At 32.0% G+C, this 20,055-nt stretch overlaps 2 protein-coding genes across 2 annotated transcripts in view; one reads left to right on the plus strand and one right to left on the minus strand.

The window, feature by feature from the left end:
* LOC106060499 (large proline-rich protein BAG6-like) overlaps positions 1-1,759 on the minus strand; it is a 24,097-nt gene extending 22,338 nt beyond the window's left edge. Inside the window, exon 1 of the mRNA XM_056040260.1 lies at positions 1,741-1,759. The gene's annotated coding sequence lies outside the window, so the exon portion shown is untranslated. The remainder of the gene's footprint in view (positions 1-1,740) is intronic.
* LOC106060501 (putative methyltransferase C9orf114) lies at positions 1,636-20,020 on the plus strand. The gene is made up of 11 exons (XM_013218409.2): positions 1,636-1,790; positions 2,572-2,680; positions 10,317-10,344; positions 10,490-10,710; positions 11,193-11,260; positions 11,566-11,711; positions 13,472-13,608; positions 15,094-15,163; positions 17,893-18,094; positions 18,635-18,782; positions 19,942-20,020. Exons 2-11 carry the CDS (start codon positions 2,579-2,581, stop codon positions 20,014-20,016), a joined length of 1,197 nt encoding a protein of 398 aa, XP_013073863.2. The 5' UTR covers positions 1,636-1,790; positions 2,572-2,578; the 3' UTR covers positions 20,017-20,020.
* The last annotated feature ends 35 nt before the right edge of the window (positions 20,021-20,055 follow it).

The following is a 20,055-nucleotide window of genomic DNA, read 5'->3' on the forward strand; positions in this document are numbered from 1 at the left end:
CTATATCTTTTCGGTCTACTTAATTCCCTTAGGAAAAATCAGGAGCTGGTGACCCTTAGCCTTAGGCAGTTGCTGCACACTGTGCTATAGCCTGCGGCGCTACTGATCCCAAACTGTATTGGATATTCCATTCCTTTGGTCACATCAGCTGCAGGGAGAGAGAGGAAATGCTTTATGGGGGACAACATTCCGACCATAGAAAATTCCAGGCTTTCATCTCGATTACTGAAAGCCCAAACCGTCCAAACCCAAAAACTGAAGAGGACACTCCAGCTTTGACAAAAAAAAAATCATTACGATTCTCTCTCCTACTCAGGCCTTCTGTAAACACTGCTAAATACAACACAACACATCAAGAACTTGACAACAAGGCTCCAAATAATCTGGTACTTTAATAATGGTCAAATCAAACAGCCAATACAACACAATTGGTAACACAATCAACTGCTACAACGTTAGACTATATCACTGTACTAAACTCATAACTCTACTGTCTCTTCCTGGACTCGTACGTTTCACTGAAGGACTGCACCAGGACTGACTTCATGGCTGACTAACAGTCCCGGTCTCAACGCTCTCCGGTCTTGAACTGCCGCTTTCCTACACACTGTGTCTCTGGTCTGCGAAGGCTTATGATCAGATGACCATAACACGGGCGCTATTCACGTGCAAAGTTCATGCCAGTATTGTCCCTTGCCTTTCAATATATCACGCTAAACTGTATTACTGGCCTGTGTCACATATGTCAGCTGATCACACACAGTTAACCCTTTTGCATCGAGAATAGGGTTATAACAATATATACTAATATATAGATCTAGTCAAAGTCAGTCTAGTAACTAGTAGTAGTAGTAATAGTCTAGTAGTATTTAGTAAGTAGATCTACAGTACACTCTAGTCTCTACTAAGTCCTAGGTCTACACCCACTAGTGACTATATAGACTAGACTCTAATAATAATGATGATACTCTAATCTCTATGTCTATAATTATAATCATATAAATATAATCATTATTTTATAATGACATATATATATTAATCTATTATTATAAATTTAGTTATATTATAGACCTCTATATACTCATACATAGTCTGTGTCTAGAATCTATTTCATACTATACTATTCATATTCATGATTATGATATTGTAACTAATAATTATAATTTATAAACTATTTTGATGAAGTATTTCAAGTCTTTGTAGATATCTAGATGTAGATCTAGTGACAATCTAGTCTAGTAAAAGTAGTAGTTAGTATTTTTGTTATAGATTAGATCTATTTCATCTAGATTCTAGTTCTAGATCAGTATTAGTAATAATAATAAATAGAATCTAGATCTTAGCAGATCTAGTTATTAGATCTAGATTAGTTAATAAGTTATTGATTATAAAATTGATTTTACAAAGAAAACTCAAAATATGGTGGAGTCTAAAAAGATCTAGAATCTAGTCTTTAGACAAAGATTCTAGATATTTCCAAGATTCTAAGTAACAGATGACCTTAAATCGATACTAACTTAAGACAAGATACTATACTGAGAATAGTGAGAGCTTTATTATAGACTAGTATACTAAGTATAGTCTGGACTTAGTCTTATAGTCAAGAAAATCTCTACTTCCTGTTCTAGTTGACTTGAAAATTATAAAATTAGGATGACTGTTCACACTCAAAAACACAACACACACAAACGGCCTATCATATTATACAATATAAGATTTAGATCTATTGTGTATTATTACCTGTGACTTTTTAATTTGACCTGAAGAGACACAATAATATATAGATCTAGGTCTTTAGATTTATGGCAAAAAAATTAACTGTTGTTTATTAATCAAATGATGTTACTTTCATTTAACCATAAGACCATAGACTAGATTTTTTTTTAGATATGATTGATGATATTGATAGACGGCATAAAGTAGATCTATTTATATTATTTATAAACTCAATCCTCAACTGTGATTTTCACGTGATAAACATTAATTCCCAGTTTTAATTGTGCAACTAAAAATATTTTTTTAAGCTAATAGATCTAGATCTATAGATCATTTAACGTTGTTATCTATGAATACTATTCATAATAAACTCTTTTTCCAGAAGCTTGATTAAAGTTTAAAAAAAATTAACCATAGCACTTAAACATTTTCAATATCCTCTGAATTGAATTTTAAGCTAGGCTCGTGGAATTTGGTGATTGTAATTTGCTTTAGTTTTTTTTTTTTTTTTTTATTGAAGAGAGGACCGGGGTTTTAACCTCACATTCTCCTTAGCGACTGTGGGCAAGACCAAGTGATGGTTCAACATTAAAATCTCTCCGAAAAGAAAAAAAGCAAACCAAGTCACCTGCGGGGGAATTTCGGGGGCTGGGGTTGAACTCTGACATCGTGTTATGAATATGTGTGCAAAATTTAGTAGGCTATTTTGACGAAAAAAATGTGATCTACTAGTCTATATTTTAGCACACTTTTAGTCTTGGACAAGTTGGCATATGTTTTTTTACTGCTAGAACGTAGACTACAATCATTTGATCAATGTTTGTAGATAGCACACTATTTTGTTTACAATTTTAGAATAAGAATGGCAACAGATTACAAACAAAATAAAGATGTAAAACTTAACATTAATAACAAAGTTGGCGATGAAATATCTTATAAAAGAACACCTTTACAATTGTCTGAAGTAAGCATTTTATTTGATAAGTCTTCTTTATTAAATTCGTTATTATTTCAAGTTTGTAATTTCAACTAGATCTAATCTAATTGATGATCTAATAATTAAAATTAATCTAATTCAAATAATTGAGTAGTAATAGACTTAAAGACCAACTGAAGAGGTTTTGGGGTCAGACGCGGAAACCGGTGTAATACTTTTTTTTAGTTTCATAATGCTTAAAAAAACATACATACGAAATATTAGACATATATTCTTTGTAATTATTTAGATACAAGCAATTTAATGTGCGTTTTAGGGACTATTAAATTTCACAATCTCGAAGCCATTCGAGATCAGTATTTCCCAGACAACCAAGGTCGATGACGTAGTTTAAGGGAAATTAGGTCAAATTTTTCAGTTTATGGCTTAGCGTATTTCCCTATTCCTTTTTACAGGAATGCCAGTTTCTGAAAACAAAAGCGACTAAAACACACCAATTTATAAAAAGTGGATGTTAGAGTTGGGGAAATTAGGTCAAATGACGCAATTTATGGCTTTGCATGTTAGATCTACTGTTTGTCGGCTTATTCTTGGTCTAGTCAAACGAACAGCGTTTCAGCCCACGCAGTACCGCGCGCCTCAATTCGTTTTAGTCAAGTTACGCAATTTATGGCTTATGTTACTGCTTCAGGCGTATTCTAGTTCTACATCTACTGCTTTTGATCAAGAGCTAGATCTTCTTTTCTCAGATCATTAATGATGTATGAAGTAGACCTAAATTTAATTAGATGAAGTCTAGATCTAGGAATAGTAGTAGGCCTATTGGATATTTAGAGATTAGACCTATCTATATAGATCTATGTAGACTGATCCGATCGAGGTGCTGGGCCTAGATCTAGAAAAACAAAGTTTAAAATTATATACTCTATCTATACACTGAATAGTGATTATTAACCTATAGCCGTCCCTAAATAGGCCAGATATGGGGAAAAAACAACATTAATTACAATGTTGAGCTCATTCAATGTAGTTATTGTAGTACACGATTATATTTAGTTTGAATCTTTAGAGTCACAACCTCGTACAACACTAGCAAATAGCTTTAACCTTAACCTAGACTTAAAGGTAGTCTGATTTAGATCTACTAGATCTAAATTTCTAAAAACAGGCAAAAATTAGACCTAGATCTACCAATTCTATATTATTATTAATATACGAAATATGGATTTTGTTACACTCTTACTTAAATAGTTCTATAAATCTATATGTAAAAATTGAATTTTCATTTATCTCACAAATAGAATCATTAGATAGTTAAGTTAGCAAGTTAATCTGTAACTGTAACAAAGTTTTAAATTGTGTTTAGACTATAAATAGAAGAGATTATCCTACTGGAAAAGGAGTTGTTGTTTTTTTCTTTTCTCTGGGAACTGGAAAATAAATTGTGGCATCAATATAATATTCAGTAATGCATATAGGCTACTGTTGATGTAGTTATGCAACTCATTTTATTAAATTTTAGTAACCCAATTATTGCCAGTTAATCACTGAATATATATATTTTAGTTATTAAAAAATGCAGAGCTATTCATAATTTAAAGTGTTAAATAAATAAGGCTGGCAGTCGAGTCGAAAGATTAATGAGGAATGCAGTATTTTCCATGGCTACGCAGCCCTAGCTGGTGGTCAATTTAAATGTTCTTTACGACGTCTACGTCTTCCCTCGGCAGTGGATTTTCTTTTGGCCTCTAATGAGTAATATCTATTCCACCTTGCAATTTCTAATAAGTAGCATCATTCGAAGAATGAGATCCAACTCTTATTTTTTTTTAATGTAACCCCTGTACAGATCAAGTCATCATTGCAATGGACATTCAAAACTGCAATAACATAGAAATGATCAAAATTTCAATACGTTTCGAAACGCAGAAAGTTGTGTGCTTTGCGCTCCGAACTGTCTTCTCTGTGGTCTCAGGTTCAAACATTGACCACTGCCATTAACTAACATCCTGCTGGAGTTTTGGGCTATGACATAATAATATTAAATCCTGATTCGAAGCTTTGTCTAAACCTAGCAAGTGAAAAGGAACATACTAAAATAATGTTGTGTGTATAATGAAGAACTCTATTAAAATGTGATTTTGTATTTATATTTATTGGTATTTATTATATAAAATAAAATTGTAGAATGTTTCTGTGATTTGTTTCAAAATAGAAACAGGGAATATTAACTCTTCTTGTATTTCCAAAATGATGAAAGATCCATCTAGTAAACTTGTCTGTATGCCACGTCATATGTTTTCTGTAAAATAGATTTTTAAAAATTTTTTTATTTATTAACATTTATACTTAATTATGTATACATATATATAGAACTAATGGTTATATATATATATATCTTATATGTTATTGTTATACTGATTATCTGATCTAACATAAAAATCTAACTCTTATTGTTCTTAATAATAATAAATTACTTAGGTTGCAAAGTTCGTAAAGTAAAGTTAATTTGATCGTAATCTTGTACTTAGTAAAGATTGAATAAAATTCAAAGTCGAATTTTTTTAAAATACAAAAGCTTAATTTCCACTTATTTTCCTTATTCCCACCCAGACTAGGCCCTGCGCAATCAGTTTCACATAAGGCCCCGCAATCGTTAGGACCGACCCTGTTTAAGTTTAAGACTTAAAGACATGTCACATATTTAATATTACCAATATAAATGATGACTTATTATTTTTTAGGTCTAAGGTCTAGCCTTATTAATAAGTATAGTAAGGGCTAGTAGAGGGCTATATTAGAATTAGATCTTTTTTATAAATATATTCTATAGATTTAGCTTAGGCTTTAGGTTTACTAGATTACTCTAGATCTACTTAAATCTACTAGTTTATAAACTATTACTCTAGTGTCTCTAGTATAAGTATTAAACTCTATTAGTATTACTACAAGTCAAAGTCAAGTATTATTATTATATAAACTAGATCTAGTGAGTGACTAGTAAAAGTGTTAGAAGGCCTAGCTAGAATTAGTAGAATTAGATCTAGAATCTAGAAATAGATAGATCTATCCATTTAGTTTTGTTATAATAAAAATTATAAAAGACTTATACTTTTAGTATACTAGTATAGTTTATTATTATAATTTATAGTAGATCTAGAATCTACTACTATCTAGATCTAGTCATAAGTGACTGTCTACCCCCTAGTAGTCTAAGTCAAGTCTAAGAGTCTAAGTCTAAGACTAAGTTAGTAGTCTAGTCCTCTCTATTAATCTATCTATAATAATTATATTAATTAAATAGTCTGCTCTATAATATATTTAGAAAAAGTAGAAGACTATCTTCAGGGCATTTTGGTGCATTCCATGATAAGTATCATTTAAAAATTTTTGACAGCTAGATTTAGATAAGTATATCATGTCTATTTTTATTTACATTTTCTCAGTCCATTACAAGACGTCACTTCCGGTTTCGGCCATTGAAGCTGATTTTCAAATCTCGTTATTTTTTCCACTTTCAAATTACTTTTTCTAATATAAATAGGCTTTTCTAAAATCTCACAATTTTAGGAACTAACTTTGATGCTATCTACTGTCTGAATCAATCGCTATCTCAATTTCGAAAAAAACCTCTTCAGTTGGTCTTTAATTAATAGTAATATAATAATTATAAATATTCTAATTTAAATTAGTAATTAAATCTAATTTAATTATTATTTTTTATGTCTAATACTAATAATTATAATATTAATTAATTAATTGTTTGTATGCTGAAGCCACTGAAGGCAGGCTGAGGGACAGAGGCGGAGAGTCCTAGTGACTCACCAGATATCAGTGAGGCATTTCAGTTCAGCTGTAATTAATGTAAAAAAAAAATTGGTAAAGTTCCCCTTTTAGACCTTGTGATCTATGGGGCAGATGATGTAAAGGTCGTTTGTTTCTGTTGTCCATGGTGGCATGGTTAACAATAAGTTATTGAGACAATAAAGCGGCTGATAAGAATGTCAAGGACAAGGGTGTCATGTCCATGTGCGTTGAGGCATGTGGCCAGCACAATGTAGGGACTGGAAGGTGAAATAAAAAATTTATCTTTGAAAAAACAATTTTTCGTTAATATATCATTAAAATACTTTAAAAGAACTTTTCAATGGTATGACTCTATTGGATCTGTATGTTTAACAATTAGAAAGTTATGATTTTTTTTTTGTGGCATTTTGACCTAAAACTGGTTGACATGGAACAAGTAAAATGAGAGCATCTCGCTGGCTTAGCCCGAAAAGACACACCCCCAGATCAAAAGTTATAAAGTTGGAATTGAGTTTCATAGATGATAGATCTACTTATTAAATAATAAATTTAATAGTAAATGTAGTATTAAGTGAAGCTAGGTGCTCTAGATCTAGTATAGTATAAGTAGTAAATTTCTAGCTCACAAATCTGATTTCATTTATATTTATGAACTTCACTAGTTTAGAATGAAAATATATATATCGAGTCTAGAGTTACAAGAAATGTCAGAGGGGTGTGGACAAAATGGCGGCGTTGTTATGGCAGAGAATAACAAAATATTGAAAAGGTGGGATCAAAATAGTCTGAAGCAATTTTTTTTCAAATGTGCTTTAAAATTCATGTGCATGTGTTTAATACACAAAAACTATTTGAATATATCCAGAATATTAGGACTTACATGGCCTGAAGTGGTTTTACGTCTATGATGAAATTTCTTTATCAAAAACTGTAAAATCCCATAGCCAACAATGTTAACCGTATTTTCAAGTTTTGATATGATGCACATGTGATATCTCGATAAAACTTGGTAGAATTATAGCCAGGCATGATATCTAGCGTGAAAAAAAAAAATTAATGTTTGGGCATTTTCCTGGACTCTGTATTGCTAAAAACAAAAAGGGGGTATTTTTGATAATAAATTTAAAAATGAAAAATAACTTTTAAAACTAATCGTAATCGAGCATTAATTAGGCCATTGTCTAAAGTAATTGATAACACAACTTTAAAACTTCTCACATTTCATCCAAAAGTGTAATAAATTTCCAAGTACGGCCTATGTAAATAAAAAACATCAAAAACGCAATCTCCAAAATATCTGTCGTTTTTTACCTTCGCACTTCCCGTTTTTTTCACCTAGCTACACAATGCCCGGCCATTGTGCTGCCATTACTTTTCAACAACCCCATCTAATGTCAGGTACCCATTAGAGCTGGGTGGACTCAGATGCACCCAAAGATCTGAAATTAAAAATCTCAGTCTCCACCAGGATTCAAACCTGGGACCCCTGGTTTGCAAGCCAAGCGCGTTACTTTTCAGCCACCATGCCTCCTAGTAATTAATGTAACCATTCATTAATTATTTAAATTTTGATTAAATCATCACAAATTATGCAATTCAACTGTATCTAGATGTAGTTAGTATTCTAATATATAGAATTACTCTTACACTAGACTCTATACCTATACTCTATAGATAGTCTATTGAGTATACATAATTAAATAATAATGTAGATCTAGTAGTACATACTATAGACTAGATCTGTATATTATATTATATATAGTTATATAGATATAGAAATAGATCATAGATATGAAGATATAGATCTAGATCTGTCTAGTCTCTAGTAGTTTAGGTTATTAGAGATTAATCTAGATCTCTATAAAATTTAAAGTAGTGTAAGTATATATATATATACACATATACACCTAAGACCCTTCTGTAGCATCTCAATTCCATTGCTAGGATCCTCCTCTCTAGCCCTGATTGGTACCAGGTCAAGATGGAGAACTTTCCCTGCTACTAAGACAGGGGTCCTTGATTTGTTGCCGCATTTTGTGCTCTATAGACTATCACTTTTCTCTGATTTAACACATGGCATCATTTTTATTGTTGGTCATCTGTATACCTGGCTGATTGATTTTCCATTACTACTAGATCTATATAGATCTAAATTTATTAGTTTACCTCTCTTGACATGAAAAAAAAAAAAAAGAAATAGTCTTACTGTTACGTGCGTATCTTAGTGTGAATATGGAATTGTGCAAATACGTGTTAAAAGAGGGGGAACCAAAAATGGAGGAAGATAAACAGAATATTGTTACGTTCTCTCCTAATCAGGCCTTCTGTAAACACTGCTAAACACACAACACATCTAACACAAGAACTTGACAACAAGTAACAATGTGGCGGTTTAATGACAAATACATCAACAGCCAATAAAACACTATTGGCAACACCAACTTCAGCTTTAACACAATAGAACTGCCTACTAAACACTACAAGTCTCTCTCTGTCTACTTCTAGACTCATACAGCTACATTTTCAAGGACTCACTTTGTATCACACCGTCCTTACTGCCCTTTCTGTCCTGGACTTAACTGTCCTTTTTAACACAATGTCTGTCATCACATGACCATAGTACGAGTCATATTTGTGTGTACTAGCAGTACTGTCCCTTGTCCATCGACAGCAGTTGATCTGAGTGATTTGCCTGAGTTCACGTGTGTCAGCTGAACCTACAGTTAACCCTACCGCACCACCAATAGGGATATAACAATATTATTTACAGTTTTAACTAATAAATTGAGATTAAATTATTTATATAAATATGATTTTGACGTTTTGGTGTTGATGTCTTTCTAAAGAGAGTCTCATCGTGTAACAAGACGTAACACTTACACACCATTACATCAGTCCCCCTCCAATGAGCATGTTACAGATGGCTAACCATTATTGATCAATGATGTCAGTTACATGTGCACTGGGGAAGTGAGGAGATGACTAATAATTATTGATCAACCAGGTGCCAAAAAGAAAGAAAAAAACAGCCAAAGCTTGACATCATTTAGCCTATGCAGTTCAAGTTGTGCGACAAGTACTAAAAGAAAAAGGCTGATTGATCAGACTTGATCCATTCCATTCTGATTCAATCAGATCCAATCCAGCTATCCCAATCCACACCACACATTTCCATCCACCTAGGCCATAAACAGAGATCTATCCATCCAACCCACACACACATCCTTCCATCCATGTCACAATGTCATGTCTAACCAAACTAATCCTAGCCAGCTAGTCTAACCTAATCTAGTCCAGTTTCCTGTCCATGATAGATGAGTATTATACGGGTTTTGATTGGCTGATGCATTATTTGGCTAAAAAATCCCATTAACCTAAAACCTACTTTTTTTCAGAGAAAGGAAAAAAACATTTTCTTACCAGGTCACTTTGACCCAATAAAACTTATCTTGCAAAAAAAAAAATAAAATAAACCTGTCAAAAGTTTAGAAAAATAGAGCATATCCAATGTGAAGTTGTGCCAGAGCTATCAAAATTAACAAGCTTGGAGACAAAGATGATGGGGTATTTAGTTCAGTGCACGGAAATAAGGGGGTGTGCGAAAATGTCATTTTACTCTAGATCTATAATATTATTCTATATGTATATAGTTGTAAATTTATGTATTGCAAAAAATTTTGCATTTTGTGGATGATCCATGTTTTTTTTTAAAGAATAACATTAACATTTATAAATCTACATTTTTTAAATTGTGAAAATGACTAGCCATGGTCTCTCAATTTAATAAAGCTACACCTTTATTGTAGGCATAAATATAACTAAAATTATTCAATTAAAAATTATTTTTTTTTTACAGTTGAAAGGAAAGTATAGTAACAAAGAGAGTAAGTATTTTCCAATATAATGTAGATTTATAGTAATAGAGTTAACCAAATAGGCTATATGTGGTCCATAATGCGTTTAAATATTTCCATACTATACAATATGTGCTATATAGATGTTTAAAAATATTGTTTTTCATTTCTACAGGAAAAGCCTTCAAAAGAAAATGGAGAGAAGAAAAGCTTATTGCAGAAATGGAGCGACAGAAGCAGATAAGAAAAGAACAAGAACAGAAATCAAAAACAGAAGAGGAGGCAAAGAGAAAGAGAGAGAGATGTGGTCGATTGTATACAGTATCCATAGCTGTCCCTGGATCTATATTAGATAATGCTCAGTCTATAGAACTAAGGGCATATCTTGCTGGCCAGGTAACAGTGTTCAAACATTCAGTTTCTCAAATAAGAAATCGTCTGTAATTTTGACATTAAAAAGGGAAAAAAACAAATAAGTTCCACTGAAACTATGTTTCTTACAAATCAAAAGTAGTAATGAGATGCATTTTATTACAGCTTTTCAGCTTTTTGTTTCTATTCAAATGACTTTTGATTAATTGTCCAGCATTCTATTATAGAAATAATGCAACTAGATTGTCAATACATTTTTTTTCCATAGGTACACATAGGACTTTATTATCTTCTTTTTTGAAGTAACGTCTGTAATAAATAAGATATTAATAAGATATTCATATGACCATATCTCATTTCATGACAATATCAACATTTCAAAATGACACAGTGTCATGAAAAGGTGCAAAACATGAATAAAAAAACTAACTAGTTTAAGTGTATTTTAAAACTTTATATTAGATTGATGTCTTGTAATACCAATGTTAAAATTCTCATTGTTGTAGATTGCTCGAGCTGCAGCTGTGTTCAATGTTGATGAAATTGTTGTCTTTGATGAAATGAGTCATACTGGGTATGTTTGTTTAGTGTTTTCACTTCAGAGTTTTCATTACATTTTTTATCAAATTGTTATCCTCCATGTGCCTAATCTCAACTCTTTGTTCTTCTTGATCAAATGTTGTAGTTGATCCTAGTGTTAACTATTTCCATTTGAAGCAGTGAGCACAAAAAAAATTAAGTAAATAAATAAAACTAATGAAACTAATTTCTTGACCTGTTTTTGTTTTAAGGATTTATTATATGTACAAGTATAAAGATCTTTGGAATTATTTCCATTATAAGTGTTTCCTGACAGTCACTTATTTTGACTTTACACAGGCAAGACACTACAACTACAAATTTCAGTGGCTTGAAAAAACCTGGTCATGGGAACACACAATTGTTTCATATTTTACAATACCTGGAGTGTCCCCAGTATCTACGCAAACAGTTTTTCCCTTTTCACCCAGATCTCTCACATGCAGGTATGATTTTATTTTTGGTGTTTCGTCAATATCATTTCAATATTTCAGTTGATATATGATAAGGTTTTAGAATTAGTGTGTAATTATTTAGGAGGATTTAAAAATTAATCAAACCATGCTTTACATCAAACTATCTTGTTTTTTTTTTAACATTGTTTTACGTGCATCTGTACTTCTAGCCAGCCAATGGGATAGTCTTTTGGTCACCACTGTTGACTCTTTTACAAATTCGTGACATTTGTCTCTGTCCTTTGAGCTGCTGTTCTCGGTGTCAGGACTTTTGATTATTTAATTAATAATTATTACATTGTTTAGGTATTAAACATGTAATATTAATTGCAATGTGTGTGTTTCTTAAAAAATTAATTATAATTTCTTTTACTTAATAAATATATCAGTCCCAAGGTTCAGCCTAACAGACACACCATACACATCCAGTTGTACATAAATTAATAAACAATGTGTATGATGATTGATAATTGAACTATAAATTTAATTCAATGATTTTATACAATGAAATTACATATGACTAATGGGAATGAAAAATGAATACAAATGATTTGAAATCAATAACTCATAAGTACAGTTCAATTAAATAGTATTTCAAACAAAATAACCACCTTATAGTATGATGTCCAATAATATTGTTCTCAACAATATTGCATTTCAAGACAAAGATTCTGTGATAGGTTCAGTTCACTTCATATAAAAATGTTAATGGAAACACAAGTATCTTCTAGTCAAGACAAATTTTCACCAACGATGAAGATAAAAAGTTCAGGATAGCACCAAAACTCACAACATCACAATGTAACACCAAGACTGAACACTGAAACCTGAAATCTGGAATTTGAAACCCTATAGAACATAGATTCTTCTAATCAAATTAAAAAATACAAATACGGCCGAATCCATATTAAATAACTCTACCCTAAACAGGGGTCAAATAGTCCTTCAAGAATATAACCAAGGCAAACGCCAAGGCTGTCCAGTAATGTAAAGCACATGGAAATTTCAGAAACTCAAAAGATACAACTTACCTCTGTAGTGCAAGATGGCGTGAATGCTCCAAACGTACAAAAAGAAAAATATGATGTCATATGAAAAATTACGACGAAGTGACAAGGGAAGAAAAAAAATACAGCACAAAATAAAACAGCACAAATGACGTCATCGCCTATTGAAGAAATTGGCTCTATTAGATTGTGAACATTTTTACTACAAAACTAACTAGCTGCGACACTCGGTTAGTCTTAAAGGGATAAGTCTGTCTTGTTATGTCATTCACTGATTTTTTATTTTGTTAAAATTTTTGCTTTCTTGAGTAATAGCATTTGAAACTCTTTCAGTTATATCCAGTTAGTTTACTAACACTATTTAAAATAATAATTAATGTTTTTATTTTGTGTTTTTTTTTTACATTGATGTTCTTTTAAACATCATTTAAAACTCAAAAACCAAACATTCACAAGCACTTTAATTAAAACAGATAAAATATATATGCTTTATTATTCTTCTACTTAATATTCATAATACTGGAGACTGGCTTGTTAAGGATTGACAGTCAAAAGGTAACAATGATTAAGATTTGATCATAGAGAATGAGGAATAGTCAAGATTTATTTATAATCTAGTTAAATTTCAGGTTTCTCCTTGAATCTTAAGTTCTGTCATTGTATGCATCTTGTAGATTTCCTGAACTCAATAGATATCTCCCAACCACTGAGAGACTAATATTTTGTGTGTTTTAAATCTTTCAGGCTTGTTAAACCCTCTAGATATTCCACACCACTTGCGAGAGACTGACGTCAGTGAGTATAGAGAAGGAGTTACTTTAAACAAACCTGTCAGTACAAAGAAAGAAGCAGGATCATATGCCAATGTTGGTTTGAAAAAGGTTTGTTTTGTTAGTACTTGTGTATTTCAAACAAATTATTCACACAACATTAAAATAGTGCCTTTGAACAAATAGAAATAATTGTTTTATGAAAATGCCTAATTCAGCATTTCATTGTTTTCAATAATTTTCTATTGAAAAAAAAAAATTAACAAATTTATTTTTTTTTAAATTAAGATTTTAAAATGTTTACTTGCTATAAACCATTCAACAATGTTAGACAGAAGAAATTGGATCCTCTATTAATCATAGGAGACTTTGGACTAGGTTGAAGAAAGAACTTGTCTGTAATATATCTGCAACCATAACCCATTCTGAACAGAAATTTTAGCAAAACATTTTTAAAAATCCTAATAGCATTGGAAATGATGCTAATTTAATTAAATGATATATTTTAGCTGAAAATTGAAATAGTTTAAATTTAGCAATTTTAAACTTGTGTCAACAATAGGAACCTAATACTAATACACTTGTGAACTTACAAGATTTGCCTGAAGTGTTGACCTCCATGTAATATATGTGTACAAATGTCTGCTTATAGGAATTTTTTTTTTCTATGTATAATATAAGATAATTTTATTGGTCTAGTCAAATGTACTTGTCTATAAATGCATTTCCCCAAATTTTCTGGGGTAGATAACAGATTTAAATTTAGCATAATGATTTTTTTTTGTTGAACTAGAATTGTAACATCTTGTAGATGTGTGTGTGTAAAACAAAAAGGGAGGTCTCTCATTATAAAATTCCTAACACATTACAAAATAGAGTGTTAAATTAATCACTTTCACAAGTCAGTTTGGTAACAACAGAAGTTATCTACTAGCATATAACTATTTGGAAACTTCTAAATTCTTACTCGATTTCTCAATGAGCTTGCATCACACTGGAGAGGAACAAATACTTGGCTAGATCCAGTCGTTATGAAATAATAGACACATATTTAGATTTTGCAAGAAAATTGATCACATTTTCTTGAAGACAAATATAGGTCATTGTGGTAGGGTTAAATATTGTCATGTAAATTTTCATATAAAATTTCTATGGCTGGATAGATTGTACTACTTGGTGGATAGTACACATTAAAATGGCTAACATTTATTTTATGTTCTGTGAATGAAAATATATATTTATTGTGCATAGATAATTAAGACCTGTATTCAATCTGATTAAATTACAGATTAAATGCTCACATATATTCAGTGTGGACATTAAGCCTTTTAAGTTGAACCCTCTGTAGTTTACACATATAGGATGCAAAATCTGAGTAAAGCTAATTATATACAGTCTGACTTTGAAACTCAACTGTGTTAAAACAAAATCAGTATTACATGTACAAAGCAAAAAAATATTAATAGAAACTCATTAAATCATTTAATTTTTAACAATTTTAGCTCAAAAGAAATCGCTGTTGTCTTTACTCTATCTGAAATCTATTGAAATGCAATGTTAATTCATTTATCTAATGATAGCTCTTAATTCTTCTAGGAGGTTATTCTCAACATGACAGTGCCCAATGGTCAGCGAGTGACAGTCAAATTGAATGAACAAACAACAGGTGATTAGTGATTGAGATCACTGTTAATTGACTTTATCAAGTGGGAACCTTTTGTCTGACATTACTTACCATTATTCTAAAAAAAAAAAAATTTCAAGCTGTTCAATTTTCTCCTAAGTTGCTGCAAAATAGGAACAAAAATTATTATGAAAAAAGTTACTATTAGCTGTTGCTGCAATATGACATATTGATCAGTTCTGTGCTTTCAATTTCAATTTTTTAAAGGTGTCTGAACCCAATGGCTAGTAGCCGCTACTATTTAATTAAAATGTTTTGTCCTAACTCCTAAGCAAAGAGAAGTAACTTTGTAAATTATTATAATACAAAAAAAAAAAAAGACATTTAAAAATAATAATAAGTCTAGTTTAAAAAAATATTTACTTTTGATTCCAGTTAGAGTAAAAAAAAAAAAGGAAGCTTTTTAAACACAATATTCCTGGATTCACCTTTTATTATTGCTGACCTCCTTCAGTTGAATGACTATGGTTCATCTTGTAGAAAACCTAGACATTAGCTATGTTTGGAATGATGTCTCCCATACAGCAGTTCTCCCCTTTCAGCATCTGTGTGTAAAGAAACTGCAAATGCCAGATACAATTTGGAATCACTAGTATTCCAGGTTCTGCTAGGATGTATCACTGTGTGCTGAAAGCTGCCTAAGGAACACCAGCTCTTGAATTTTCCTCCAGGTTGACTCCCAAAGCTTTTCTCAGGGGAGAAGAAAACCTCTGAATCCTTATAGTAAACACTGTGGTATAAACACATTCCTTTAAAACAATTTTAGCAAAGAAAAAAGAAAGAGCTAATTGCAACAGAATTTCTTTGAAAAAGTTTTTCTTTAGAACTAGACGTGTACATGACAAAAAATTCCTGTTGCTATTTTTTTTTTTTATTATGACTTACCTTGTAACCTTTTCTTTGTAATTTGTGGGGTTTTTTTATGTGTCAGTGATCTACTTATTAAGGAGCATGGTGCTTGAGTCACAAATCAATGGTCTGAAGTTGAGTATATCCAGATGACCTTATTACCTGAAATTTGTAGGGTTATTTCAAAGTAATTTGTCCTTGTGTTGACCACCTGACACTCTCATTAAGTCTTGGCTGGAGAAATTGACAAACTTGATATCCTTAGGTTCATAGATCACAGGTTTCCAAGACCAATTGTCTAGATTAAAAACTAAATCAAGACATGCTGAGTTTCTTTTCTTTTAAAATTCCATCAAATTCCAGTGCAATGCCTCTAATTAATCAATAAAAAAATGTTTTTGTATAGCTCAATTTTCATGCTTAAAGCACGCTCAGAGCACTCCTTCTCAAAATATTGCACTTGATGTCACTAAGATTTATGTAAGACTGTCAGAAATAAGTTGTATTCAGTTGATTATTAGTATTAGTATTTTTAAATTTTGGGCTTGGATATTTTTGTAAGGATACATTTATGAATGGGGGAGGGTTCTGTTGACTTGTTTTGGGAGAAAGTCTGCTTCGTTATCCTTGGTCGTTTTATGAATATGGAGATTTCGACTATGCATTATGTTGAGTGGATATGGTTGGTGGGATATATTCTAACCTGTTTATTATGTCTTCAGTGTAGGATTACTCTGTATTCTCCAATGTATCATATTAAAATCTCTGGAGATGTTGGAAATGATTTGTAAAAGGACTATATCTCTGCATTCATTATTTATTTTAGGTCTGTGTTGTTTTATTCAGTAGATCATATTTTTTAAAATGATAATCTAAGTGTACAAGTGTTACAATTGTTAACCATTATATTATGTGACAAAAATATGTAATGTTTTTGTTTTAATGAAGACTGCAGATCATGAACTAGAAATAGAAAGGAGATCAATGAAAGGTCCATAATGTGATGACCCTATTGATTCAACCATAATGGATTGAAGGATGGAAATGTTCTCTTCCACCACTGATGGATGTCTAGCGTAGATCTAGTTGTTGTTTATATTGTCTTTAACTTTCACTACATTTAATTGACACTTTTATCAATCACCTCCGCTATCCCTTAGTTTGTTGGATGTTGGGGCACCAGGCAAGATGTCGACCATTTTTCTCCATTCCTCTCTGCCTTTTGTCTTGGATAGAACCTCTTTCAATGGCAGGCCCGTCCATTCCTTTGTGTTGTCTTCCCATCACTTTCTGTCTGCCTCTTCTTCTTTTTCCTGGTACTGTTCCCTAAAGGAAGGTCTTAGCGAGCCCCAAAGACCTTGTAATATGGCCATTGAGTTTTAGTTTTATTAATATAAATAAACAATCTAGACAAAGACTTGTAAAGAGGAAGATCTTAGTCCCATTAATCCAATAGCTCCTACCGCAGTACAGAATGTCTTTTACATTTCAGTCTTATCATTTTGTAAAGAATTATAGAAACAAACAGGCTCATAGCCTCAAGCCCCCACCTAGTACTTTTGAAGCTTTTTATATTCTTAAGGTATTAAAAAACTATATTTTTTGTAACGACATCATTCTTTTTTTTTTAAAGTTGTTTATTTATTTATTAGTATTAGATTTTAAATGTTTTTTCAAAATGTTTATTTTTAAAGAATTTTCTTATTCAGAGTTACCCTCTTTGTTTAGGGTATGGGAAGATTTTTTCAAACTGGAAATAGGAGCTATTGGGTTTAAAGGGATAAAACACAAACTTTTAACTAGGCCTAATATAACCAAAGTTTTTTGTTTTGTGTTTATTTTTGTGCTTGTTGTGGTTGTAGATAAAAAGAATCTTACTGGTATAGTTGTGTCACCAAATGAACCAAGGGAAGCTGCTGGTATCTACTGGGGCTATACTGTGAGGCTAGCATCCTGTCTGAGTCAAGTGTTCACAGCATCCACTTATGAGGGTGGTTATGATCTTATCATCGGCACTTCAGAGAGAGGAACATTAGTTGAAGATATAGAGCTCAAAGAATTCAAGTTAGTAACTATGTCTTAGATTTTAATTTATTTCATCCAAAAAATTTCTTGAACGGCTGCCTGGTTGTTAGGTATGTGCTCTGGACTGTCTGTGGTCTTGGTTGTCACGGTTTTAAATACAGTCAGCTACCATCCCTTGTGTGAGGTAACATAAACAAAAATATACAGATATTAACATTTTATAGAATGCAGAGTGGAAGGGTACATAATTTCTTTCATATCAATTAGCTTTGCATTTGTAATACTTAATGCCTTGTCTTCTCTAAAGAAATGTGTAACATAGTTTAGTGGACCATAATATTTTGGCACACTATATGAATTATTTAATAGTACAAAGGGACCTCACTCTTATTAAATTAATTAATTAGTTATGCTTGCCCTAGATGTGGCAAAATATGTAGGTCACAGTTGGGGCTGCGCAGCCACTGGAAATACTGCATTCCTCACTAATCTTCGGACTCTAAGACAAGCCTTATTATTTCAGACATGCCATAGTTGTGTTTGTATTCCAGACATGTTATTGTTGTATTTGTATTTCAGACATGCCATAGTTGTGTTTGGGGGTCTGAAAGGTCTTGAAGCAAGTCTGGAGTCAGATACCACCGTTAAGTCTCACAATCCAAGAGATATATTCCAACATTATCTCAATGTTTGTCCCAACCAAGGAAGCAGGACTATACGTACAGAGGTGAAGTGCTTGTTACTTCTTTCTATTCAATGTAACAGTTTAGGCTTTATCTCTTTATATTAAATTTTTTTTACCCTTTGTCTATACCTACTAAAAAAAATTTGATCCAGGTTTGAATCTTGTCTGTGATGGTTTCTAGGCAACAAGTTTTAATGAATAATGTAAGCATTGGTGGACAAATGCAACATACAATTAAATTTGGCACAACTCCACCCCTCTCCCATCTCCAGCTGTTGTGTCTTCATACTAGAATGCCAGCTATGAAGACTGTAACTTCAACTTCAGTGCTAACTCTCTGTAGAGACACATTGGGCAAAGTTCTTGTAGCCCTGCTCTTCAAAAGTTAAGCTGCCAAATGAATAACTAGTTGTGTATATGGTACAAATATTCACCCTAAGCAGGGGTAAACAAAACTGTTCTATGAGAGGGCTCTAAATACAGGAGCAAAACAAACATCCACCATCTCGGGAAAGAGACCTGGCAAGAATGATAACTAATGACATTTAACCCCTCCACAATTGGGGTACACAAAAATGCACATACATAATCGATGCTCAATTGTGCACAATTTCCAATTAATCACATCATACTTTTCTGACTATTCTATTCATGACATCTCAGTTTATGTTCTGATAGATATTTTTTGTGAAATTGTTTTGTAAAGCACATCTTTCATTCTATAGAATGCTCAGTGCATCAGGTCTGATCTTTTGTGAGTAGGGGGAGGTTTTCTGTAAAGTTCTATAGGGCTCGTCAAACACAGCTCAGCTTGAGCTCCCTTGTTAGGTAAACAAGCAGTTTATATCAACCCAGAATAGTTCCAGTAGAAATTTCTGACTGTAGTGTCATGTATAGGTGGTTAATCATTGTGCTGGCCACATGACACCCTGCTCATTAACCGTTGGCCAAAGAAATAGATGACCATGACATCATCTGCCTTATAGATTGCAAGGTCTGAAAGAAGAGGTTTACTTTTTTTTTCTTTGAATGTTATGCAAGATATTTTGTGTGTGTGCGTGTGCAATGTAAATAATAATCTAATAGATAGTTCCCAACTTGTAATCTGTCCAGACATGATTATCTAAACAAGTTTAAGTCAGATTGTGTAGTGTAAAAGTATTTTACATGTGTGTAAATTAATTGATCTTTTTGTTTTCAGGAAGCCATTTTAATAGCAATGACAGCACTTTCACCAAAACTTACTCAAGTGAATAAACAAAATTTAGTTTCCTAAAACATCGCTTTGTTTTGTTTCTTTCATTAATTTTGTAAT

This window comes from Biomphalaria glabrata, chromosome 9, assembly GCF_947242115.1.
Source record: "Biomphalaria glabrata chromosome 9, xgBioGlab47.1, whole genome shotgun sequence".
Classification (NCBI taxonomy): domain Eukaryota; kingdom Metazoa; phylum Mollusca; class Gastropoda; family Planorbidae; genus Biomphalaria; species Biomphalaria glabrata.

Bases quoted from the DNA above. Each gene is read 5' to 3' on its own strand.
- LOC106060501 (XM_013218409.2), top strand. From the start codon at position 2,579: ATGGCAACAGATTACAAACAAAATAAAGATGTAAAACTTAACATTAAT. The intron at 13,609-15,093 runs GTTTGTTTTGTT...TAATTCTTCTAG, and splicing joins CCAATGTTGGTTTGAAAAAG to GAGGTTATTCTCAACATGAC. The intron at 15,164-17,892 runs GTGATTAGTGAT...TTGTGGTTGTAG, and splicing joins ATTGAATGAACAAACAACAG to ATAAAAAGAATCTTACTGGT.